At 49.2% G+C, this 25470-nt stretch overlaps 1 protein-coding gene across 1 annotated transcript in view; it reads right to left on the reverse strand.

The window, feature by feature from the left end:
* Positions 1 to 25470, reverse strand: part of LOC143822009 (uncharacterized) — a 101628-nt gene that overhangs the window by 39727 nt on the left and 36431 nt on the right. Inside the window, exons 22-50 of the mRNA XM_077306589.1 lie at positions 23486 to 23626; positions 22931 to 23113; positions 22464 to 22535; positions 21118 to 21244; positions 20752 to 20891; positions 19892 to 20095; positions 18736 to 18885; positions 17684 to 17863; positions 17079 to 17195; positions 16510 to 16659; positions 15735 to 15950; positions 14906 to 15010; positions 14450 to 14594; positions 13968 to 14185; positions 13270 to 13488; positions 12468 to 12574; positions 11461 to 11614; positions 9451 to 9550; positions 8777 to 8943; positions 8117 to 8350; positions 7444 to 7541; positions 6633 to 6810; positions 5234 to 5461; positions 4549 to 4635; positions 4020 to 4193; positions 3586 to 3741; positions 1995 to 2115; positions 1396 to 1613; positions 1 to 128 (exon numbers count right to left, since the gene is read on the reverse strand). The exon at positions 1 to 128 is cut by the window's left edge and continues 124 nt beyond it. Of these exons, the coding sequence (XP_077162704.1) occupies positions 1 to 128; positions 1396 to 1613; positions 1995 to 2115; positions 3586 to 3741; positions 4020 to 4193; positions 4549 to 4635; positions 5234 to 5461; positions 6633 to 6810; positions 7444 to 7541; positions 8117 to 8350; positions 8777 to 8943; positions 9451 to 9550; positions 11461 to 11614; positions 12468 to 12574; positions 13270 to 13488; positions 13968 to 14185; positions 14450 to 14594; positions 14906 to 15010; positions 15735 to 15950; positions 16510 to 16659; positions 17079 to 17195; positions 17684 to 17863; positions 18736 to 18885; positions 19892 to 20095; positions 20752 to 20891; positions 21118 to 21244; positions 22464 to 22535; positions 22931 to 23113; positions 23486 to 23626 (4517 nt within the window). The remainder of the gene's footprint in view (positions 129 to 1395; positions 1614 to 1994; positions 2116 to 3585; positions 3742 to 4019; positions 4194 to 4548; positions 4636 to 5233; positions 5462 to 6632; positions 6811 to 7443; positions 7542 to 8116; positions 8351 to 8776; positions 8944 to 9450; positions 9551 to 11460; positions 11615 to 12467; positions 12575 to 13269; positions 13489 to 13967; positions 14186 to 14449; positions 14595 to 14905; positions 15011 to 15734; positions 15951 to 16509; positions 16660 to 17078; positions 17196 to 17683; positions 17864 to 18735; positions 18886 to 19891; positions 20096 to 20751; positions 20892 to 21117; positions 21245 to 22463; positions 22536 to 22930; positions 23114 to 23485; positions 23627 to 25470) is intronic.

The following is a 25470-nucleotide window of genomic DNA, read 5'->3' on the forward strand; positions in this document are numbered from 1 at the left end:
GCTCCCGAAAGGGCAGAAATGCCCAGCGGGACACGAGTCTCCAGTTTCGTCATCCACCGGGTTGGGAACACGGGCCTTCAGGGTGCAGAAATAGCCAGGCAAACATGAGCCACTAGGGGCCACAAGCCCTGGAGAAAGGGGGGGATTTCAAAGACACTTTGAGTAAGCATGATGAGCTTGGGAGTTCCGAACAGCATGTCACCAAAGATATGGACCCAACGATTCTGTTAGTCAAATTTAAAATGAATACATTCTAAGCAATGTACTCTGGTGCTAGAGAAGGCTTCCGTGTGTTCCATGGACAGCAAAAGTCACAAACAAGGGCGCATAAAGCCTGCTATATCACTAAGAAGGCAAAATCACGACCCCCTGGCTCACTTACTTTGGCCATATCCTGCGATCCAACTCAATGGAAAAAGCAGTTATTCTAGGATTGGTCAATGGTCAAGGAAACCGGGCTGACAAAGAACGCGGTGGTTGGAGACGATCAAAATGGACACCGGCCAGAGCATCACACAACTAAAGAAGCAGTGCAGGCTTGAAAAACATGGCGACGGTTGGGCCATAGGATCGGCAAGAGTCAGACATGACTGAATGATTAACATCATCACCAACCGATGCGTAAAAATATACACGTCTTTATTTCAAGCTAAATTAAGAACCGATATTGACTCTCGTGATGGGCTCCATTAAGAGTCATAATATACAATGACAACAAGAAACGACACCCATTGACCCCCATCAGATGTGTTTTGCCCCACAGGCCTGCCCCAGTGGTCAAACAGAGGACATTACAGGCTGGCTTTTAACATTGCAATTAAACTGTCATTTCTTACCCATCGACCCAGAGTTGAGGCTTCATTGAATTTTTCTGAGTAAGCAAGCAAGAATATCTTTAAAGGAAAATTAAGTATATGGCTGAATCATTGCTACTGGAAACTGTACCTGACCATGGCAGCAAACTCTCAAGAATGAGGCCTCCAATTAATAACTTTGCCTTTGGTTTTGGATGATAATCATTTAAAACCTTTATCTTGGTCAATTTATCTCAGAGAGCCAGGAATCAGAGTACACTCTTTTTCTGGGGGAAAGTTCATAGGGAGATGGGCCAAATCCGTACCAAGATGCTTCATATCTGTGGAGCTGGAACTGTTTTTTACATTTAGCAAGCTCTCGTCCCACTTTTGGGTACCAGGTGCCTAATATAGAGCACCAAAACGTACAACATGGGAGAGTTGCACTCAGATCTCGTTTCTCTTTATCTCAAAATGAGGTTGATGACTTCATGGGAGAACATCAGAAAGGTGAGGGGGATTAAAGCACTCCCAGAAGCATGGTAGTTATAAGTTGGTTGCAACTTGAGGGCACTTTATGCACACAGAGATACACACACACCTGGGTTTGCACAGTATTTGCCTCTTGGACAAGGCCTGCATTCCCTGGAGCTGGTCAAACCTGTCTGGTTACTGAAGGTGCCCTCTGGGCATGGGTACTGCTTGGCAGCTTTTGTTCCCGAAAGACAGTAGTATCCAGGTGGGCATTCGAAAGGTGTGATCACTCCATGTGAAGAGTTGTCCAGGGAATCTGGGAGTTGGAAATCAGGGCCACAGAACCTGCCAAAAAACACAAACTATACATTTCCACATTTATTTATACTGGATGAAGAGGATCTAGCGAAAGGGAGAACTAGTAGCCAAGAAGCAAGGAAGCATCCTGATGAATGAGTAGGAACAGGGGCTCTGCTTTTTATCCCCCTCCCCAATGAATTATGGTGGGTTGCAATGAATGACAGGGCCTTGAAGGTGGCGGCACCTTGACTGTGGAAAGTCTTCCTCACAGCAGAATGTCAAGTTCAGAACCTGTAATTGGCCCCGGCTTTTGGTCCATTGTTGACCTCTTGTTTTCACTGTTTAAAAAGGGCTGGGAGGTGATAAGAACAGTTAAGCAGAGGATAACCACAGAAGGTAAATGATGCCAACAAGTTTCCTCCTCACCTTCCTGCCGGGCAGACTTTGCACATGCTTCGGCCAGCTTCATCCTGGTATTTTCCGGCAGGACATGGCTTAGGCTCTGGGCTCCCCGCAGGACAGAAATGACCAGGAGGACATAAATGGTCTACGGGAGGAAAAGAGTTATGCACTGAAACTGTGCAGTACTTTGTCTCGCATTGGGGGCCCTTGACATAAGAGGAAGCCTGAATTGCTAGCACCAAAAGAGCAAAACCTGGAACTATTTATTGGAACATCAAGACTAGGGCCCATTCTGCACACACTGGATAATTCAGTTTCAGTGTGCTTTTGCAGCTGCATTTTCCTGTGCGGAACAGGACTTCGAAAGTGTATTGAAAGCACATTATCTAGCGTGTGCAGAATGGGCCCAGATCTATTCGGGTTCCCATTCTGAAGCAGAACGAGTCACCCCTGAATCACCCATGAGGCTTGCTAGTCCAGTCAAAAACTTCCCTTGAGAATTCGTTCCACTGATTTTTTTTAAAGCCAAAAGATGTTTGCAATTAGAGATGCATGTAGCTTTTTTGTTCCTGACTCTACCCTTGGAAGAAGCAAACTGGATAATCTGAAACCCTCTGCTCTCAGGCTCCCTGGAGACTATGAGTAGAGCCCCAAAGTGGTGACATGCCCCTCCAGAGAAGTGGGTGCAGAAGTAAGATTCAGGAGCCAGCCGATCCACTGATTATTCATTTACCGTTTCCATTGTGGAGAAAGAGACTTAGGCCTGCAGAGCAACTGGGGACGCAGACTCCAGTGACGCCTACTGATGTAAACAGCCATCCAAACTTCTGGGAAATGCTGCGTAACCCCTGGGGAGCTCTTGCGTAACCCCTGAAACCCTGCTTGGGAACCCCTGAGCTACACATTTGCCATCAGGCATTTTCTTGTCCTGACTGCAAAATGCAGCCTCCCTAGTTGGGGAAACTCACATAGTGGCTTCCTCACCTGTCCCTGGCATCCCTCTGCCACTACAGGTGTGAGCCCGCTTAGCGGAACTCAGAAAACTACGCTGCCACCGATTACTGCCCTTGTAAATGGGTCTCTGTATTTTTCTGGATTACCTTTCAGTTCGACACAAAATACACCTCACCCCGAACTTCCTTCATTTCACGGCTCTTTGACCCTTCGGTTTACAATGTTATTTTTCTTCCTCTTCGCTCTGTGTCCCTATATATCTATGACAGCCAACTGAGGGCCACAAAAGCTTGCGTTAGATTAGAATACAAGCTTGTCTGTTCGGAAGGTGCCTCAGGACTCCTGTTTATTTCTGCTGCTACAGAAACCCCTCTGTTATTGTCACTTGTGGAGCGTCCCTCGTTACAGGGAGAATGGGACACGGGTCAGAGAAAGCGAGGGAGACGGCTGGCTGTTTTATTCAGCCAATTGTCCTGCACCTGCTGGATTGTTCCATATCCCAGGGCTCAGTGGTCCAGCCAAAGCTTTCAAGTGGATGGCTGAGGGGCGGAATAATTTTTAATCCCATCGTTCTTCTTTTATTGCCTCCCCGCCCAGGCATTCATGCCTCATTTTCCTTCCACAGTCTCACCTCACAAGGACAAGCGGAAGCCTTTCTCACCTGGATTTCGGTCAGACACAGATCCCTCCGGGCAAAACCAGCCGTCTTTGCACAAACCTTCTGGAGAACTTTGACCCTGGCGGGAACAGAACCAGCCAGCCACGCAGAGTCGGCAGTCTTGTGCCGACCGGCCACCGCGGTGAGCAAAAAAGGATCCTGTAAAAGAAAATGCAGGTGAATCTCTGCAGTCTGTGCATGTGCATATCATATACGCACCTATACATGTATATTTTACTGGGTGTGTGTGTGTGTGCCGTTTTTCATAACAATATTTCCTTACTTGAAAAACAACAACAAAGGAACAAGGGGTCAACCTGTGGCTCTCCAGAGGTCTGTGGACTATAGTTACTGTGAGCCCCTGGCAAAGACCCCTATGTTGGATGAACCTCATCAGAACAGTGAGGTCCGTGGCACAGAGATGCTCTCAGACCTACCTGACGGACAGGGAGATGGTGAAGAACTTCCTGGGGGACACACGTGGCCTCGAGGACAAATATCTCCGACTGCTCCATCTGTCGGGTTGGGGACTGTGGAGCCCCCAGTGCAGTAGAAACCTCCATCACAAGGTCCAGAAGGAGCAGGCAGTTCTAGAGATGCACAGTAATATCCTAGATGAGGAGTGGGGAAAGTACAGTCAGTGGTATATAAATGCAAATATAAACAAACAAACAAATAAATAAAACACAGGATGACAAAACCATACAACAACACTGGAACAAACATGATGGAAATTCCTCAATCTCCCAACTAGCCTCTATTAAGGGATGGAAAGAGGGGCCAATGGCCTAACTACTGCCTAACACGGGGGGTGGGGGGGGGGGTGGCAATCTTCCTCACTACCCAGGCCTCAACCATAGACCTGGCGGAAGAGCTTCATTTTGCAGGCCTTGTGGAACCTTGGAAGCTCCCGCAGGGCCCACAGCTCTCCTGGGAGCTCATTCCACCAGGAATGGATACACTTACCTGGAGTGCAAGGGATCGGCACGTAGGAACCCTCTGGGCAAAAGGTTCCAGCTTGGCACATTTGAATTAAACCCGCTGCAGTTCCTGCTGGTGGAATGGAAAAGGAACGTTGTAAAAATACAAAGCGGGAAGGGAGGCATATACCACACTCACAGAAAGTAATATCCTATATGGGGCAATCCAAATGTTGCAGCTTTAGAACTAGAAAGTAGTAAAAAGCTGAGGTCCTGAGAAAAACGAATTCTTCAAACTACCCGGGCTGCATGGAAAATTCCCAAGGTAGCATTTCTCAAAAGCAGGCTCACCTGAGCCAGTTAAGCAATGCTGGCTAAGGGCTAAAAGAAAACTCCAGTCAAAAAGGCACCAGGCCAGGTTAACAAGACAGCTGCTTACTGCAGAAGCCTGTGAGTCATCATACAGTGAGGACAGAGAGGGTCCTGACAACCTATATTAACTTAAAGTTAGGAGGGCCAGATTGTGGATGCAACTTTGTACCTGTGACCTGCTGCTTCTGTCAATGCCCTTGGACTGCCTGAATGAACCCTTGACCCACTGGAATGTCTGACCTGGCATTCTGTCTGTCCCCTTGGCATTCTGATTTTGGGTACTAATTCTCCCTGCCTTCCTGTCAGCTCATCTGTGCTTCCTTCCATCAGACAGCTGAAACCTAAGACCAGCACAGTACCAGAATGACTTCCTGGGACTATCGGTTTGCTTGATGTCGACCCACGTGGGCAATACCATCCAGCTGTGCAGAGACCATCTGGGCTCATCAAGCCTGGCTTGGAGCAAACCTTTCCTGGAGGGCACGGCTGGCATTCAGAGATACTTTTGATGTTCAGGGTCTCGCTGTAGGTCCCCCGTGGACAAGGGAACTGAGTGGCAAACTTTGTATTCTGTGGGCAGTAATGTCCTGGAGCAGGGAAGAAGACAGGAATTAATTTTGCAGACAGACCCATCACCTTTCCAAACTACAGACAAGGATATAATTGCATTCCTTTTTTTTTTAATTGCTGTAATGAATTTCACTAAATTTTGCTCCTAGGCATGTTTAACAAAGAAGCAGTTCATTAAAATCCTTTTATTAATTTTTGGTGTATGTATTTGTTAGATTTTTAGGCCGCCCTCTCTGAAGCAGTCACAGGGTGGCTAACAACGATTAAAACCCATACGCAATTTTTTAAAACCATTCACAGTGAAAATTAAGTGACAATTAAAAGCACGCTCCATCACTACTTCCAAAGAACCTGGGATCAAAATCATTCTAGACTTATTAGTTTACTTCTCAGGTTCAGATGGACGGGGAAGGGGGGAGAGGTAAGAGGGGTGACATTCTGATGTCAGTGTGTGCTGGCTTTGTACGCCTGGTGGATGAGTGCCGTTTTGGAACATGGGCAGCTCCAAAAGGGCCCTGATCTCTGCTGGCAACTCATTCCTCAAGGCTGGAGCCAGGGCCAAAAAGGTCGTGGCTCTGGTTGAGGCCATTCACATTTCTTTGGGGCCAGAGGCCACCAAATTTGGAGTTAGCTGAGTGGAGTGCTCTTTGGGGGACATCTTTGCCTGTACTATTAAAATCGGCCAGTTATGTGTCTTTAATTTTTTATTGTATGAAGATATGCTGGTGACTCTGTATCAATCCTGGCTCATCTATGATGGCAACAAAGAAAGATATATGTGTGCATTTATGTGCCCTGACCTATATAGGCCAGGCTACCCCTGTCTCAGTGCTCAGAAATGAAAGAGGCCCTGTGTAGTTTGTGAATGGGAGACCACACCAAGCAAGTCTCAGCAACGACAAATCACCTTGGAACATCTGTTGCCTTGATCTCCTGTGGGGGTCACCGTAGGTCGGCAGCAATGTCACGGTTTTTTTTAAAAAGAAAGAGGATGTGCTTATGTATAAACCTGGACAACTTCTCTAGCAACTGTACCCAAAACATATTATGCAAAAAGATTAAAAGGCCAATGTTGCAAAGGTTACATGGAAACACATGGGAAGCCACTTGCTTATGTGCCCCAGGACAATGAAGCAAGCAATCCAAACAGGATACAGGCGGAAAGAGTAACAGAAGACTCAGACTCACCCCCTGGACAGTGGGTGTAATTAACAGAGCCAGCCTCGCAGTAAACACCGTCTGGGCAGTCCAAGCACTGGGTCATGCCCCATAATGGGTTGTAACTCCCTGCTGGGCACGGCTGTGGTTGGCTGCTTCCCCACACGCAGTAATGGCCAGGTGGGCACTGCCCACCTCTGCTTGTTATCTGCAGATATAGATTGCATGCCACGACTGAACCACAGAATCAGAGTCGGAAGGGACCTCTGGGGTCATCTAGTCCAACCCCCCCTGCAGTATGAACAGTGAAGGCAGACAGAAGGTGGCTTCTGATGGAAGTTAGCGGCCTTCTGCAGGTAAACTGAGTGGAAGCCAAAAATGCAATAAAATAGTGCAGCCTTTCTTGTCTTTTTTTATCACTAAGAAATCCCTGGACCATTTTTCAGTCTTTGAGAAACCCCAGAAGGGGTGTGATTATGCAGAATATGGTTGGGAAGCAAAGCTGTGTACATGCCTGCCCTGGACCCTTCCCTTCCCCACTCCCTCCAGGCCCACACTGGCCATTTTGGGAGGGGAGGGGAGGCCAACATGACCATATATGGTCATATCATCCAATAAATGCTTAGCAAATCTTAAAAAAATATATTTAAAAATTAATTAACTCCCAACCATTCAGGAAACCCTTCCAGGGCCATCAAGAAACCCCAGGGTTTCATAAAAGTCTGGCTGAGAAAGCCTAGAATAACGGTATGCATGAAGCAGAGGAAGAAGAGAAGGACATCTCTTCGCCTGTCCTTCCATCTGGGACATCCATGGGCACAGTAACGTTAGCACAGCTTACCTCTGCAGGTCTTGGAGAAACCGCTCCCCCACTGCAGTAGAACCCCAGCATGCAGAGTCCGGAAGGAGAGACAAGCCCTGTCCCATCGCAATAATACCCTGATAGGGAAATACAGAGAGAGCATCTGTGATGTATTTGCAACAGCTATGAGCAATCTGTAGAAACCATGGCTTGGATCCCATCAGAAGTGGAGTGGGGAGAGAAACACACAGGCAAGTTGGAGGCTGCTTTACAGTAAATCAGACTCTGGGATGGCCTATCTATCCCAGCTCTGTTTAGAGCAGGAGGTCCCCGAGATGGGGCCTGGGGGTGCCATGATGCTCTCGAGACACAGTTATGCCCCGAAAATCTTAGTGGTCTCTTAGAAGGAGAACTGGGTTTTATACCCCACTCTTTACTACCCACAGGAGTCTCAAAATGGCTTCCAGTCATTTTCCCTTCTTCTCCCCACAACAGACACCCTGTGAGGTAGATGAGACTGGGAGAGCTCTGAGAGAACTGGGATTGGCCCAAGGTCACCCAGCAGGCTGCATGCAGTGGACGAGTGGGGAATCAAACCCAGTTCTCCAGATGACTGGCCACCACTCTTAACCATGACACCATGCTACCCCACACTTGCAGTATGCTGCAAGACTCCTCAGACCCTCCCGGCCCCCTTCCCTCCTCGCCATACCTGCATCACACAAGAGGCAGTCCTCGATCTTGGTATTCCCTGTGGAGTTGCTATAAAAGCCACGGCGGCACGGCTGGGGCAAGGCAGACCCCTTTGGGCAGTAATGCCCCTTTGGGCATACGTTGCCACTCAGACCGTCTGTAGGCGTTGGGGTGGAAGCTCCGGAGATACAGTAGTATCCTGCAGAACAAGGGCCCGTGACTTGAGGTTGCCCAGCCAGGGTGCAGTACTGGCCTGCAAGAAGCACAGGAAATCCATTATTAACAGATACTAGAACTTGAAAGCATTCGATGAAGCTAAGGGCCATAGATCCAGGACGGACAAAAAGCAATACTCCTTGAAACAGCGAGTGATGTGCAGTCTACAGCTAGAGGATGCAGTGAAGGCCACGGGCATAGACAACGTTAACAGGGGAGGAGATTAGATTTCTGGAGGTCTATCAGTGGCTGATAGCCATGGTGACTAAGGGAATCTCCACATTTAGAGGCAGTAAATTTCTGAATCCCAGGGTCAAGAGGAAGCACCAGGGGCAGGCCTTGATCTTTGTGTGCTGTTGTTGGCCCTCCAGAAGAACTGAGTGGCCATTATGTGTAAGGAGGCTGGACTGGATGGACCACTGGTCTGATCCAGCAGGGCTCTTCTTATGGGCTGCATACTCACCCGGCTCACACGGTGAGCAAAACGATGCATTGCTGCTTCCAGTCTCTGTGCCGTAAGTCCCCCGGGGGCACGGGAACTGTGTCGCTGAGACTGTCCCTGGAGGGCAATAGTGCCCAGCTGGGCATTCACTGCCAACCAAGGAAGAGGAATTCTTGGGGCAGAAGTACCTGCATTCAGAAAAGGAAAGAGCAAGAGGAGAGACAAATTCTGCGGCCAACATTTCAGCCCAATTACAGAGACAATGCAATCCTATGCAGAGTTACTCTGGTATGAACCTGTGGATTCAGTGGTCATAGACTGGAGCTACTCTGCATTGGACTGCACCATGAGCTGGCTCACTGGTTTCTGTCTTACCTGGGATGGGTGCTGCACAATAGATGGGGTCTATATGAACTTAAGAAGAGCCCTCCCCACAACAGACAGCGTGTGAGGTAGGTAGGGCTGAGAGAGCTCTGACAGGACTGCTCGGTCAGAACAGCACTATCAGGGCTGTGACTAGGCCAAGGTCACCCAGCTGGCTGCAAGTGGAGGAGCGGGGAATCAAACTCGGCTCGCCAGATTAGAAACCACCACTCTTAACCACTACACCAAGCTGGATCTATACTCTAGGAATTTTCTAACCTGGAGTTGGCAACCCTATGGCTCAGTGGTAGAGCATTTGTTTCCTTCCTTACCCTTGAGGACAGGGGAAGCACCTGCTTTGCCTCCGCAAAGGATTGTATGACCCCGCTGGGCAGGGCTGCGGAACAGCTACGCCCCTTGGACAAAAGTAACCTGGAAAGAGAAGCAAGACCTTGAAAACCTTGAGGACTAGAAAACACATGGACAACCCCCCCATCCAAAAACAAACAAACATGCGGGATGCAGGAAATCCTAAAGCAGGGGTAGTCAAACTGCAGCCCTCCGGATGTCTATGGACTACAATTCCCAGGAACCCCTGCCAGTGGGAGGGCCGCAGTTTGACTACCGCTGCCCTAAAGGCTTCAGAAAGGAGGAAGGCCTTTGGCTTCAATGATTCATTCATTCGTTCGTTCATTACCTTTATTGGCATTCCATGGCATAACAGCATATAAAAGAGAAAGATCAAGCAACTGAAAAAAAAATATAAACAACAACCACAAAACAAATGGCAATAGGATGCTGTAAAAAAGATTAGATCTAACTTTTAAAACTTCCACCAAAATTTTGCAACCGTAGACTGTGGCGGGCATCTTCAGAGGCAGAACACAACGGAAAGGGAATCTTTCAGTGCCAAAATATGAACGGTGTCTATAGTTGCTGGGTATTTTATTCACTTCTCAGGGGTGGGGGTGAGGGTGTAACACAACAACCTGTTAGTTCAGGCCTGTGAACGTGAACACCTTTGACAATTCCCTAATGCTTATGCTAATCACTGTTTGCTTGGTTTCTGCCCTTTGGAGTTTTAGGTGCTAAGGGAAGACATTTTTTATTCTCCTGGGATTCTATGAGAGGCAACCATCGTACCCCCCCCCCCCTTGCTGCTTGATTGCTTTACTCTCTTTAGGGTTTGTTTGGTATCTCGTTTGGTATCTCTTCTGATTAGATAATTGCCTTCAGATTGTTATAATGATTTAATTGCTTTGTTGATAATAGGGAATGTGGCTGAATTTTGGCCCTCTGTTCTAATTTGAAAGCTGGAGTTTCTTTCTAGGGATTCTGAGTCTTTGGAGGAAACTGCAGCCATCTTTCCTCCAACCCAATTATCAGTAGGATAAGACTGATATTAAAGTGGGTACCTAGTTGTGTGTAAAAACGGCAGGGCATATCAATGGAGTGAAAAGATTAGACAGTCAAAAACGTTTGCAAGGAATGGGCACAGGAAAATGAGCATGCTGGACTTGCTCAGCTGTAACAATGACATTTTTCTCATAACCTTTGTGTCCGGGTGTGAGCTTTCGTGAGGTGCTGCTCATTTCTTTAGCGGCTCATGAAAGCTCCTACCCTGCCCCAAATCTTGTTAGCATGGGGCATATAACGGCCTGCTCACATCTGAAACCCATTTACAATAGTCAGTTCACAGAAAGGAATGAAAGAGAGGTTTTAAAAAATCTGACTTTGAGAGGGTCTGAAGAAGAAGAAGAGTTGGTTCTTATATGCCGCTTTTCCCTACCCGAAGGAGGCTCAGAGTGGCTTACAATCCCCTTCCCTTTCCTCTCCCCACAACAGACACCCTCTGAGGTGGATGAGGCTGAGAGAGCCCTGATATTACTGAAGTAGAAGAAGAAGAAGAAGAAGAAGAAGAAGAAGAAGAAGAAGAAGAAGAAGAAGAAGAAGAAGAAGAAGAAGAAGAAGAAGAGTTGGTTCTTATATGCCGCTTTTCTCTACTTGAAGGAGTCTCAAGGTGGCTTACAGTCACCTTCCCTTTCCTCTCCCCATGACAGACACCCTGTGGGGTGGGTGAGGCTGAGAGAGCCCTGATATCACTGCTCAGTCAGAACAGCTTTATCAGTGCCGTGGCGAGCCCAAGGTCACCCAGATGGCTGCATGGGAGGGAGCGCAGAATCGAACCTGGCATGCCAGATTAGAAGTCCGCACTCCTAACCACTACACCAAACCACTACACCAAACCGCACTCCTAACCACGACACCAAAGAAGAGCCCCACACAGTCAAAAGATGCCATTTCTGAGTCCTGTGTCATGCCGTCCCTGGGAAAGGAGCTACCTTCTGGGCAGGGCCCTCCGCTTTGGCCCGTGACTGGCAGAGTGGGAATTGTGGAGCCCAGCGTACAGTAGAATCCTTCTGCACAAAGTCCGCTGGGGGCCGTCAGTCCAGAGGAGTTGCAGTAGTGACCCGGCAGACAAGGGGAGCACTCGGCCTGTGAGAGTCGGATGGAAGAAGAAGAAGAGTTGGTTTTTATACCCCTCTTTTCGCTGCCCAAAGGAGTCTCAGAGTAGCTTAGAATTTCCTTCCCTTCCTCTCCTCTGTGAGGTAGGTGGGGCTGAGAGAACTGCTCTGCAAAAATAGCTCTAAGAGGACTGTGACTAGTCCAAGGTCACCCAGCTGGCTGCATGTGCAGGAGGAGTCGGGAATCAAACCCAGTTCTCCGGATTAGAAGCCGCTGCTCCTAAGCATGACACCAAACTGGCTTGGGGAGAGGTTCTAACATAGAATGTTTCCTAAAACAACTGGATCAGGCCTGGTGCCCTGACAGGTGGAGAGAGTTGGGTAGGTGTCGCTTGGAGAAGAGGAGGACCAGGGGTGAGGGAGGGCCATCTCCCACCCCTGACCACCCCTCACCATCCCTTCCTCCTTCTACTATATTTCTGGTAAGGGCTAGGAGGAGGAGCTGGTCTCATGGCTTAAGTGCCACTCAGCGCTTAACACCCACTCAGGGAGGCTGTCCCGCCCCTGAGTGCCTCCTCCTCCAACCGTCTGCCAATCGCCTTCCATCTCCCACCCCTGGTCACCCCCTCCTCCTTCCACTTCCCTCCAAGACTCGGAGGTTGCAGATCCCTGATGCGTGAGAGCTGCCCCTGCCAGTGAGTTCCCTTCCTGGGGGCCTCCAGCCTGCAGCCTTTCCAGGTCCTGGGGGGAGGGAGAGGCCATCCGCAGAGTTCTTCCACCCCACCCTCCCAATCTAGCATCACTTGCATTCCTGAATGCAATGTGCTTGGCGCCTAGTTTTCTGCGTAAGAGCTGTCACTCGATTTCTCAACACATCACCCTACCTCAGAGCTCAGTTTGCTCCTAGGACCAAAGGTTCCTATGGGACAGGGCTGGGGAACAGCTGTGCCCCTTGCACAGTAGTGACCAGTAGGGCAAGGCCCTGCATGACCTGTGATAGAAGGGGAGAGAGGGGAAACGTTTAGCTCGCAAGAAGGGCGAAAAATAACACACACATAAAAAACACGGATTTCTACCTGCTGTTTTATACAGAATCAAAAGCAGGCCTTCTTCTATGGAGGGTGGACAGAAAAACCATTGAAGGCCCTCCAAGAATAAGGCAGATCCCAAATTTCCATAATGAAGTCCAGCAGTTTGAAAGAACACTTTTCTCTTAATTCACATGGGCCACAAAAGTGGGGAGTCCGGGGAAAAAGTTCCAGCTGCAGCTGCTTTTCTATAACAGGCAGGATATTATTTTTGGATGATACACAGCGAAAGATTCAAATGTGGAACGCCTCCTCTGAAGTGGTACCATCTACGATCAGCTTTCTACACTCCAGTGTTGTAAACCAGGGGTAGTCAAGTCAACCTGTGGTCCTCCAGATGTCCATGGACTACAGTTCCCATGAGCCCCTGCCAGCGAATGCTGGCAGGGGCTCATGGGAATTGTAGTCCATGGACATCTGGAGGACCACAGGTTGACTACCCCTGCTGTAAACTCAACTGATATACAGACAGGAGGAAAGGCAGAGCAGGTCACTGAGAAAATAGGATCGACCTAACCGGTTTAGACAAAAGCCCTTTGGCTAACCAAAATTGGCAAGTACAGAAAACAAACTTTGCGTCAAGTAAAAGAGCAAATACCGTTGTTCTGCGTCTCCGGATTGGGCCTGTCTGCTCCCTGGGAACAGTAATACCCTTCCCAACACAGTCCCGTCACATCTGAGGCATTCTGGTACAGGCAGAACTTCCCTCCGTCGCAGGATTTGCAGTCCGCTTGGCTACCGACTCCTAGGTTAGGGCTGTAGGTCCCGGGGGGACAGGGCTGCCAGTTCAAACCTGTGCCTTGTGGGCAGTAGAAGCCTGGAAGGGAAGGACACATCTGTGGACGTGGGAAGCTGCTGAGGCAGACAACGAACGGCCACCGTAGTAGAACGGACTGTGTGAGCCGACGGATAACAGAGAGCAAACAAGAGGCACGTTTTAGAACTGGACCTGTGTTTGCTTGTAGGGGCAACAGGAGACTCCTAAGCCAAGCTCTTTGGCATGGGTTTCTTTAGGAAAACACCGGTTACATCTTCTCTATGCGATCTGACCAAAGAATGTTGAGACAACCCAAAGGATTCATGTAGTTTATTGTATCGCCTTCGCACGGTTATAATATTGCCCATAAATATTAATTTCTTCCTCATTTAAAAGTCCTGTCCTGGATGGTCTAGGCCAGCCTTTTTCAATCTTTTGACTGTGGAGCAGCCCCTGAAATAATTTTTCAGACTTTCCCTGATTTTGCAGGGAATTTTGGAAGAACAAACCACCTGGCATTGGGGAAGCTAGAGGCTCACCTTTGGGACAGGGCTGCGGCATGTGACCGGGGATGCAATATTTTCCCTCTGGGCACTGATGACACCTTTCTTGTCCAGGTGTCTCAGCCAGGTAGGAGCCAGGTGGGCAGGGGGTGGGGCTCTCACTGCCCGAGGGACAGAAGTGCCCTGCTGGGCACGGAGCCCCTGTGATCCCATCTGTCGGTGTCGGTGTGACAGACCCAGAGAGGCAGTAAAACCTAGTGGGCAGAGAAGAGCAAAGCAGGACACAGAACGTAACCAGCCAGTACATAAAAGGTTCCACAAATATCTGACGGGCTCAGCTCTATAGCTAAGGAAAAGGACCTTGAAGCCGGAGGACGCTTGTGAGTACGGCGAGTCTCCAGACGTGGCAAATAAAAAGACTAATTCTGCCCACTGCATTTGCATCTGGAATCCGCTGACATTTTTTTCGGGACCTCAAAGCACTAACTGGGTTGTTGGAGAGTGCACGTTATGCCTACCCAGCTGCGCAATGTCCTGATGGAGCCGCGAGGCCGTCAGCGTTGCAGAAGTGTCCTCCGGGGCAGGGCTGGCAACTCTGGAGGTCTTTGTTCCCCACGTCACCGGACCAGGTTCCGCGTGGGCACACCAATGGACTGAGGGTTCCTGGGGGGAACGGGAGACATGGAGGTCTTCTTTAGATACAGTGGGTTTGCAGAGGACAAAGGGACAACACCTTGACCATCCTGGTCAGACCATCCTCGTCAGATCTCAGAAGCTAAGCAAGGCTGACCCTGGTTAGAACTTGGATGGTGGCTCAGGGTGGTTACACAGAGGCAGGCAAGGGAAGTCCATCTCTGTTCATCTCCTGCCTTCAAAACCCAATGGGGGTTGCCACAAGTCCACAGCAACTTCGTGGCCCTTTCTACCATCAAGGGGCATTTGCAAGGACCAAACGGGAATAGATGTTCCAGTACCTGACGGACAATAATGCCCTGGAGGGCAGGGACCTCCTGAGACACCGTCTGTCGGATTGGGGAGCCGCGCGCCTCCTTTGCACCAAAATCCCGCAGAGCAATCTCCTAAACAGAAGCTGGCATTAGACGGTCTGCAAAATCAAGACGGGCTCACTGCTAGCTGCCCTTCTTTTACCAGGATGCTAGCTATCTTTATTCACCTGTCATGGAGCAGGCACACAAACTGGTATTAAAATCTGAACCTATGTTATCCAGAAGAGTTTTGCAGTCAGCAGTTGAATGGGCTGCCTAGGGAGGTGGGGAGCTCCCCCTCACTGGCAGTCTTCATGAAGCAGCTGGACGGAGACTTATCATGGATGCTTGAGAATGATCCTGCATTGAGCAGGGGTGGGGGGGGGACTAGATGGCTTGGATGGCCCCTTCCCACTCTGGGATTCTATGAGGCTGCCTAAGGAGGTGGGGAGCTCCCCCCCCCACTGGCAGTCTTCAAGCAGCGGCTGGACAGACCCTTCTCCTGGATGCTCAAGGCTGACTCTGCATTGAGCAGGGGGTTGGGCTGGATGGCCTTCATGGGCACTCCCCACTCTAGGATCTATGAGTCTAGTTCAGCAGTGGAATGGGCTGCCTCAGGAGGTGGGGAGCTCCCCCTCACTGGTGGTCTTCAAGCAGCAGCTGGACAGAGACTTATCCTGGATGCTTTAGGTTGATCCTGCATTGAGCAGCGGGTGGCATGGTGGCCTGGATGGCCCCTTCCCGCTCTAGGACTCTACCAGCTCTGTGACTAATAATCAGGTATGCCCAGGCATTCTACTCCGGAAGAACTACTCACCTGTTGGGGCTGCCAGCCCAAGAGATGAACAGAATGTTCCTGGGGGGCAACTCTCACATTCCAGGACACTCTTTAGTTTCTGTCGGGGCCCAAATGTCCCCAAGGGGCAGCTGTATTGGGTGGACCGCCGTGTCCCTGGTGGGCAGTAATAGCCTTGGGGACAGGGGTAGAGGGTGTAGTCACTGATAGGACCCTGGCTGTTGTCACAATAATAGCCTGGAACAGAATATGGAAAAAGCAGACTGAGTGTTAACATGAGGCCAGAGATGCAGCCTGGTTCTTCTGCTGCTATCTCATGGACCCCTTCAAAGGGAATAGGAGTGAAACAAAATGTCATAGACATTGGGTAATCTGGCAGTTAAGAATCTAAACCGGGCTTGGTTGGAATCCGGTGTCTGAATTTCACTTCACTCAATGGGCTGCCAGGTCCGCCCCCTGGCCACTGGTAGGGGATGGGGGGGTCAGGTGTCCAGGTTGGGAAACTCCTAGAGATTTGGGGGTGAAGCCTGGGGAGGACAAGGACCTCAGCAGGGTCCAATGCCGTAGAGTCCACCCTCCAAAATATTTTCTCCAGGTGAACTGATCTGTGTAATTTGGGGATGAGCTGAAATTCTGGGGGATCCCAAGGCCCCACCTGGAGGCTGGCATCCCCACTTCACCGTCCCGATTCCCACTTTATACGGTTTCCACGTGTTTGTCTAAAAAGCTTTCTCGCCTCCCCTTCTGAGATACTTCCTCGATTTATCCTTGCTTCCTGTTGGCCCCTGGGGGTTACCTTCCCGGCATTCTCCAGTGGGGGTCTGCAGTCCCGCTCCTTCGCAGTAAAACCCAGAGGGGCAGAGCTGGCAGTCAGAAGCCCCCCCTTGCCCGAGTAAATTGGAGAAGGTGCCAGGCTGGCAGAGGCTCGGTTTTGAGGATCCAGCAGCTGGGGGGGAAACAAACAAACAAACAAAGAAAACACCAGAAGGGCGGGTAATAAAACATTTTGGCGGCTAGTAGGAACATGTCAAGTCCTTGGCGCAAAACAATCTCTCAGACCACTCTCTGGGTATTGACTTTGGGAAAAGGCAGAAATGACAAAGAGTGAATACGTTTAGCAAGCATTCTTTCATGGGGTTCACAGGCCAAGGTGCTTGGATGCCCAGCAAACTCACTCCTAGCGGAAACTAATTGGGTTCTGCCTACAGAGGCAGCAGCAGAAGGAGCTAGAATGAACCAAACCACATCAGAATGAACCAAACCACAGAGTGTTAAAATGGGAACAGAACAGAAATGAGTGGTGCTTAAGGAGAGCTTGCTGAGCAGGCCCATCTATCCCGGCAGAAGGCTTTCCCAAATACTCACAGCAGTAGGTTCCTGGTGGACAGATGTTCCCTGTAACGCCGTCGGCCGGTTTGGAAGAAGCTGCTCCACCCATGCAATAAAACCCGGTCGCACATTCCCCACTGGGAGCAGACAGACCTGAAGAACAGACAAAATTTGTGAATGGTGAGGCTGGGCACAACCATCAGGCAGGAAGACTGCCCGATGGACATGCAGGGCTACCAGCTTTAAGACAAACAGCAGAAACTTAAGGTGATGATTTGGTGGGCTCAGCTTCAACCCATTGGGCTCTGAATGGGCTGACCCTGCTTAGCTTCTAAGAACTGATGAGATTGGTCTTAGCCCAGACCATTGTGGTCAAGCGAGGCCAGTGCTACTAACACAATAGACAGAACGAAGTTACAAAGCACAGGTGGTTTTTCCATGGGCATCCCAGTAGGTTTTGAGTCCCAGGCTTAGAAGTGTAAATTCTAGCATTTGACCAGAGCTAACAGGACGCCACTAGGAAATATATGATGTTCCCAAGTCATGCCATAAAAGGCCGGGGTCTCTTGAGCTGGCAGACCTCCCCTTCCCCTTCACAGTCTGCACTCCGATACAACCAGCACATGTGCTCCTATTTTTACCTGGTGCGTTGCAGTAAAATCCTGGAGGACATGGAACTGGTTCTGGGCTGCCTTCTGGGCAATAAGACCCAGGGGAGCATTTTGCTCCAGTGGCCGTGGCAGGACACAGACAGTTGTCATTGGTGTAGTTATCCAGATCAAAGGGCTGGGGAGTCCACGCTGCTGAAATGCAGAACCAGCCTAAGTGAACAAAACAAGAAGGCAGGAGAAGATGAAGGGAGCGTTAAATCCCACTGGAATCAGAACAGATGCAGCTGAGAGAAGTTAATGATGGAGGGATTACCAATGGGCTCAGAATAATGGACCTAATGCTGCACTTTCAGCACTGCCTAACAGAATGGACAGGATCTCACCTTCTGGATGTCTATGCAACAGTATAAAGGCTTTTCTGCATGTCTCCTTTTTGTTACGTGTCATTCCCTCCTCCCTTTTCTCCATGTGTTTTGCTCCCTCTAGTGGTCACTTCGATATTTCATCAATGCATCTCTGGTTTATACCCATGAACTTTTAAAGTGTTTGGGAATTATCCCATGATACAGTGATGAAATATTGAAGAACCCACTAGAGGGGGCAAAAGAAAAGAAAAAAACAACAACATCTTGACACAATATAGAAATAGTGGCCAAACTATGGCTCTGCAGATGTCCAGTTCCCATGAGCCCAAGCCAGCAGCAGGAGCTCAAGGGAACTGTAGTCCCTGGACATCTGGAAAGCCATAATTTGGCCACCCCGGCAAGAGAAAAAAAATCTAATGTGCAGAAAAACCTTCAAAAGAAAAGAAAAGCATTGCAAGGACAGGGCTTCTGTTAAGGCAAGGGACCTACTGAAGGTCAGTTCATATTAGAGCTTTTGACAAAAGGGAAACAGTCCTTGGCCTTTAAAAAGGCAACTTGATGCAGCAGAATGTTTTCAAGCTGAAAAGTAAATTTTGTAAGCATTGCCTGGCCCAGAGTTACAGAAGATCAGATTCCTCCGTCAGGGCGGGGAAGCAAAATTGATTTTTGCACCAGACTATGAAATGTCAGCAAAGACTAGTTTCCGCCCAGCCTCACCTGCGTCGCATTTCCCCGAGACGGTTGTTAAATTCTCCTTCCCGCAGAAGTGCCCTGGCAGGCAGGGCAGGCAGCTATCCAGGCTGTGGCTCATGGGATCAGGGTTGTAATATCCGCGAGGGCAGGGGAATTGCGTGGCATACTTGGTTCCTTAGAGGGCACAACAAGACGACAGCTGCTAGTATTCAAGCCACTCAGCAGGAAAAGACCATAATTGCTCTGTCCTCCTGGCCTTTTTCTAAACAAGCACCTGGGCTGTACCACTTCAGTTGGCAAGCAGAGACACTCTCCCCAAGGAAATGGGTCCCTAACCTTGCTAGCTTTCTAAGTGCAATGAACTTTTTTTGAGATTGAAAGGAACTCTTCCATGGAGATGTTCATTCACAATTATGGGTCTCACACATGTTCCCTGATAAAACAGTCCGGAGGGCTTCTGCCTGTAATCTTAATTTGAATCTGTAGCGTGACTACTCTGGGCTACCAGCAGGTGGCACTAATGCATCTGGAATGGTTGAGAATTGCAACTGGCTGGTTTGTTTTGCTTCTATTTGGAAATCTATTCTGGCTCTTATTAAGAAGGAAAAAGCAAGAGCGCTTCTTGGGGACCCGCATTTAAAACCTTTCTTTTCCAAGAAATCCTGAGGGCCTCACTATTAGCATTTAAAGTACTTAGGGGCCATAGCTTGGTGGTAGAACATCTGCTTGGCATGCAGAAGGTCCCAGGTTCAATCCCTGGCATCTCCAGTTTAAAGGACCAGGCAGTGAGAGATGCTAAAGACCTCAGCCTGAGATCCTGGGCAGCTGCTGCCAGATTGAGTGGGCAATGCCGAACTTGATGGACAGATGGTCTGATTCTGTATAACAAATTTAGCATCCACACAGGCACCTTTAAGACCAACAAAGTTTTATTCAAGGTATATGAGCTTTTGTGTCACGGAGTGCATCTGAGGAAGTATCCATGACATTGTATCTAAGGAAGTGTTTGTGTGCATGAAAGCTCGTACCTTTTATAAAACTTCCTTGTCCTTAAAGGTGCCACCTGACTCAACATTTGTTCTACTGCTTTAGACCAGATACATTCTCATGCGTACTTCCTAGACAACACAAATATCTGTCACAGCCACATACTGTGCCCCACAGCAGACGCCCCTCTCACCTCTGGGGCAGTAGAAGCCGGGAGGGCAGGGGAACCCGCTGTAGTTGGTTGTATTTTCAGGGCAGTAGTAACCGGGTCGACACGGGGAGCAAGCAGCCTGCCTCGTGAGGTTATTATAGGTTCCCGCACGGCACGGAAGGGGTTGGCTGGTCCCCTCTGGACAAAAGTGGCCGATGGGGCACAGGCTTCCTTTGTCTGAAGGCCCTGCAAGGAGGAAGAGTTGGCAAGCAGCAGTCAACAACCCCTATCCTATTTCATTGTTTACCGATTGTCCCGTCTTGTCGACGGCCTTGGCTCACTCTGGGGGGCCTGCCTTGAGGCCAGGTGAGAAAGGCCGACTAGAAATGCTGTAATTAAATAAATAAAACACGGTGGTTTTGGAAAACACTGCAGAAGGAAATGCCAAGGCAACAGGCAAAAACCACCAATTCTCTTTTAGTTGTTCCTCTCCACCCCCCCCCCCCCCGGCCCAATTACAAGATCAATAGGGAAGAGGAAGGAAAGGCCATAAATCCAACTACAATCAAACAAACAGGAAAAGTGGGGAAGCCAGCTCTGGGTTGAGAAATACCTGGATATTTGTGGGGAGCCTGAGAAGGGCAGAGTTTGGGCAGGGACTTTGATGGGGTATTATGCCACAGAGTCCAAAGATATAATTTTCTCTAGGGGAACTGATCTCAGTTGCCTGGAGATCAGTTGCAATCCCAGGAAATCTCCAGCTAACCTCTTGAGGTTGGCAACCCTAAGAACTCGCTCACAGCCAGCGTCTCCTGAACCATATGGGGGTGCAGCTCCCAGGCTTGCTTTACAAGGGCTTGCAGAGTACCCATAATCCTCCGGGGCCTCTGAGGTCTGCTCACCTGCAGGAGAAGGTGTGGAGGCTCCAGCCAGGCAGTAGAAGCCGGCACGGCAAGGTCCAGCAGGCGCCGTGAGACCCATGGAGGGGCAGTAGGACCCAGCTGGGCAGGAGATGCAGCCAGAGTCAGCAGAGAGGTATAATCTGAGGAGGCAAGGATGGTCATGTCATCCAGAACTATCAGGCAGACCAGGGCACAGGTATGGGCAGGTGGCAGGGGAGGGGTGCAGAGGAGGCCTGTAGCACAGGGTTCCACCAGAGGATCCTGACCCTGAGAGCAGACTCCAGACCTGCAAGAACTCCTTCTCAGGTCAGAGTTCCCCCCCCACCCTGCTTGGGCCTGATAGAATCTTGCTGTCAAAATTCCTACCTGTCAGAGAAGGTACCCGTTGGGCATGGCACAGGGATCCTGGTGCCAGCTGGACAATAGTGCCCCGGTGGGCAAGGACCTCCAGCAGTTGAATTTGTGATCCCATCAGGGTTTGGGACGCTGGATCCTAAACAGCAACGCAAAGTGAATTAGAGATGTCAGATCCGTTTAGCCAGATAACAGTTCCATTTGAAGGCCCAGCTGATTGCTGTTTTTAATGGTCACTTTTTGTGTTTTGGATGTGCCTTAGCGCTGCTTTTAATTGTTGTCATGATTTGGTGGATTGATTCTAACAATTTCAAACAGTGGTTTTCCTGCATATGTTTTAATTTGTGAGGGCAGAAAGGTGAGATGTTAAAAAAAAATGAAGATCATCAACAAGGTTCTTGGGTATGTGATTTTTATGGCTGGTCACAGGTGTTTGGCATCCTAATTAAGGAATTCCTTCCATGCTGGGGTCTAGCTGGCACATCCACTGTCATATTTTAGTTGTCACCCCAATTCTTCCACCATTCCTGTGCCTTCAACGGCTTCCTTTCTGTGCTATTTTTATGGGCTACCTTTAGTTCTTTATCCTTTCCATTGATTTTTGTTTTGTTTTATTTGCATGGCATTGATAATTGTTTACTTTGCTCTTCCACTGTTTTCAGTCTCGTAGATGAAAACGGTGGGGTCGAAATTAATTAAATCTCGCTCCGGTCAGAGTCAGAGACTGAATTTTATTTTCAACTGCGTTTTGGCCTCTGGTACTCCGCTTAACGTGTTTTAAGATGCCCTCACAAAGGGGATCATGCCCCAGTTATCTGAACATGTTAGCCCCAGCGATAGTTTCAATAATTTTGTTTTAAATACGATGAACGGTGGAAACCTATGTAGAATTACTCTCCTTTAAACCTGTTGGTTTCATCTGACTTAAATCAACAAACTCCAAAGACATACAATTTGAGATTGAATATTAACCATCCAAAATTTATAAGTGTAGTCAATTTAACAACATGTTTTGCAATTTAGCTGTTGTCTGAGATGACCGGAAGCTAAAGGGAGCCCTTCTCTCTTTCTCTCTGGGGACAAGAGTCACTGTTCAGTAGAAGCTGATGTAGAGGGTATGGCAAGAGAATGGGACATGTCTCTTTAATAGAGAATTTTCAATTATATAACTAAGCTTGGATTATTTTTTACTGAAGGGGCATTAAAATGCAATGATAAAACTGGTCTAAAACCTACATTTGCTTGTACTACAGTACTACAGGTTGCAAAGCTGACCGATTCCAGTGAATATGTCTGCAAGGTAGCCAGCTGTGAAAGGAGGTCAACACACACAACACACAAGCAGGCAGAGACCATACCTGAATTGCAGAAGAATCCAGGAGAGCAAGGGCCACTAGGGGATGACAAGCCCCATCCACCACAGAACATTCCTGAATGGAAATGACGCCATTCAATCATAGAATCACAGAATCATAGAATCTTAAAATCTTAGAATCATAGAATCATAGAATCTTAGAATCATAGAATCATAGAATCTTAGAATCTTAGAATCTTAGAATCTTAGAATCTTAAAATCTTAAAATCTTAGAATCATGGAATCATAAAATCATAGAGTTGGAAGGGGCCATACAGGCCATCTAGTCCAACCCCCTGCTCAATGCAGGATCAGCCCAAAGCAGGGTAAATCTTAGGCATTGTGCTACACCCTCAACATCCACAGGGGAGCCAGAAGAAGGGCAACTGCAGGAGGCCAGCGCAAAGGCCTCGGCAAAGTTTTGTGCAGAATAAACAGAGGGGACATCTAAATTCCACAAAAGTTCCTCACCTGGAGGGCACAGTTGGCACCTGCCCCCTTGGTCAATCCCGGAAGATGGGTTGTAAGTCCCGGGGGCACAAGGGTGAGGAGAGGGTCCCATCTTTGGAGAACAGTAAAAGCCAGCTGGGCAGGGATGCCTCACGCCATTTCGACAATAGAGGCCAGCTGGGCAGGGGTAGCATTCTGCGTGACCTGAAAAGAGACAGGGCCGGAAAGGAATGCAGCCGTTTTCCTCTCCTTCCTGGCTCTGCACTTGGACAAGACCCTCTTCCCAATGCTCAACATAACCTGTGGTTTTCTGAGCTCCTGTTCAGCCAGCATCAAGCCAAAGGAAGGGCCTCCGACTGCTGGAAATCGGGTCTTGACCCAGGGTTGCCACCCTCCAGGTGGTGTCTGGAGATCTCCAGGCAACAGAGAGCAGCTCAGCTGGAGAATATGGTGGCTTTGGAAGGTGAACTCTATGGCACTGTACCGTATCCAAGTCCCTCCCCTTCTCCAATCCTGGGCTTCACCCCCAAAATATCCAGGTATTTCCCAAGCCAGACCTTGCAATCCCACCCTGACCTGTTGTTGGGCTGTACTCTCCATCTGGGCAGACGGAGGGCATTGCTGAGCCTGCGGGGCAGAAGTGGCCTTCGGGGCACAGGTCTCCTGTCAGTCTGTCCACAGGCCTCGTGGTTCGTGTGCCCCCCCTGCAGAAGAAGCCTGAAAACAAAGAGCAAGGGGGTTATAGTGGTGGTGCATCTCCTGCTGCGGAAGAAAACAGGACAAAGCAGCATTGCTAACGCCACTCACGTGCCAGGTTTTGGGCTCGGCTAACGTAGGCCAGTTAACACATGTCTTCTCTCAGATATGGTTGCCAGCCTCCAGGTGAGGACTGGAGATCTCCCAGAATTGCAGCTCATCTCCAGACAACGGAAAACAGTTCCCCTGAATAAAATGGCTGCTTTGGATGCTGGACCGTACAGCATTATGCCTTACGGAGGTCCTTCTCTTCCCCAAGCCCTGCCCTTCCCAGGCTCTACCCCCGAAAAATAACCTCTAGGCATGTTGCAACCTGGGGATGGCAACCCTAAGAGTCCTCCATCTGAAGCTGGCAGTGCACAGGGGCTCAAGAGAGCAAATGGAAGGATACCTGCTCTAGATTTCATTGCAGCTTCCAGCTTGGCCCTCGGCAAGCCGTTCTGTGCCTCTGCCTTAGTCCCCCACCCACATCCGTCCCCAGCAGATAATAACACTGTTGTAAGGATTACTTTGAGCAGATAAGGGAAGCGCTTTAACCACTGAACACGGCGTACCGGTGCTTGTTGCAATTACTGGCTGACTGGGCGCATCGAGCGTCTCCTTTAGTCTCCTGCCTTTGCTGGCGACCGTTACAGTACCAGCAAACCAAAGGTAGGCTTGCGATATCGTGAGCAAGGTACAAATTAAAAACAACAACAGCGGCAGCAGCAGCAGCAGCAACGCATCACTCCTGGCCATGCAGTGTGAAAAGCACAAGCTAATCGTGGGCATGACGAGCAGGCTTACACGCCCGGAGATCAGATAGTCTCCGTAACGCCAAACCACATTTTCGGCATCAAATTTATTCCTAATCTTTTCCCGCTGCCAAATGCAAAGAGAGCTTATGAATCACACGTTTTTCTCTATCAGGGGGAAGATAACCAGTTCTGACAGCTCCCCCCTACCTTAGGCATTCCATCTCGACATTCTGCCAAAACTGTCCAGAGGAGGCGATGAAGAGCCACAGGATGAGACAGAGAATACGGTCCGTTCTCTCTTGAGGCCCCAAATACAAACATAGCTATTTACATAGTTATATTTTGGGTGTCTTCCCTCTAGAAGGTATGTTCAGCCATGGCTCCTTTTCCAACTTTTCCTGCAACAGCAGGGTGGCCAAAATGTGGCTCTCCAGATGCCTGTGGACTACAGTTCCCATGAGCCCCTGCCAGCTGGCTCATGGGAATTTTAGTCCATGGACATCTGGAGAGCCACAGTTTGGCCATCCTGAATGTGAGGATAGCTTCCACCTTATTAGTTTTCTGATAGGGGCATTTTAAGAGCCTCTTGTGGTAAGGCAGCAGACATGCAGTCTGAAAGCTCTGCCCATGAGGCTGGGAGTTCGATCCCAGCAGCCAGCTCAGGGTTGACTCAGCCTTCCATCCTTCCGAGGTCGGTAAAATGAGTACCCAGCTTGCTGGGGGGTAAACGGTAATGACTGGGGAAGGCACTGGCAAACCACCCCGTATTGAGTCTGCCATGAAAACGCTAGAGGGCGTCACCCCAAGGGTCAGACATGACCCAGTGCTTGCACAGGGGATACCTTTACGTTTACCTTTACGTTTACCTTGAGGGGCATTTGGGATTTCACATTTGGATGATCTGTCCTCACCTTCATTGCTTGGCCCTTGGAAACAGCCCTGGGGTATTAGATTTGGTGCTCCCCTGCCCCTGGTGCCTACCATGGTGGCAGACTGTGCCAGGGGCCTGTTTCCATCTCCCAGCCACTACATATATAAAATCGATGTCCAGAATATGGGGAGCAATTT

This window comes from Paroedura picta, chromosome 12 (genome assembly GCF_049243985.1).
Source record: "Paroedura picta isolate Pp20150507F chromosome 12, Ppicta_v3.0, whole genome shotgun sequence".
Classification (NCBI taxonomy): domain Eukaryota; kingdom Metazoa; phylum Chordata; class Lepidosauria; order Squamata; family Gekkonidae; genus Paroedura; species Paroedura picta.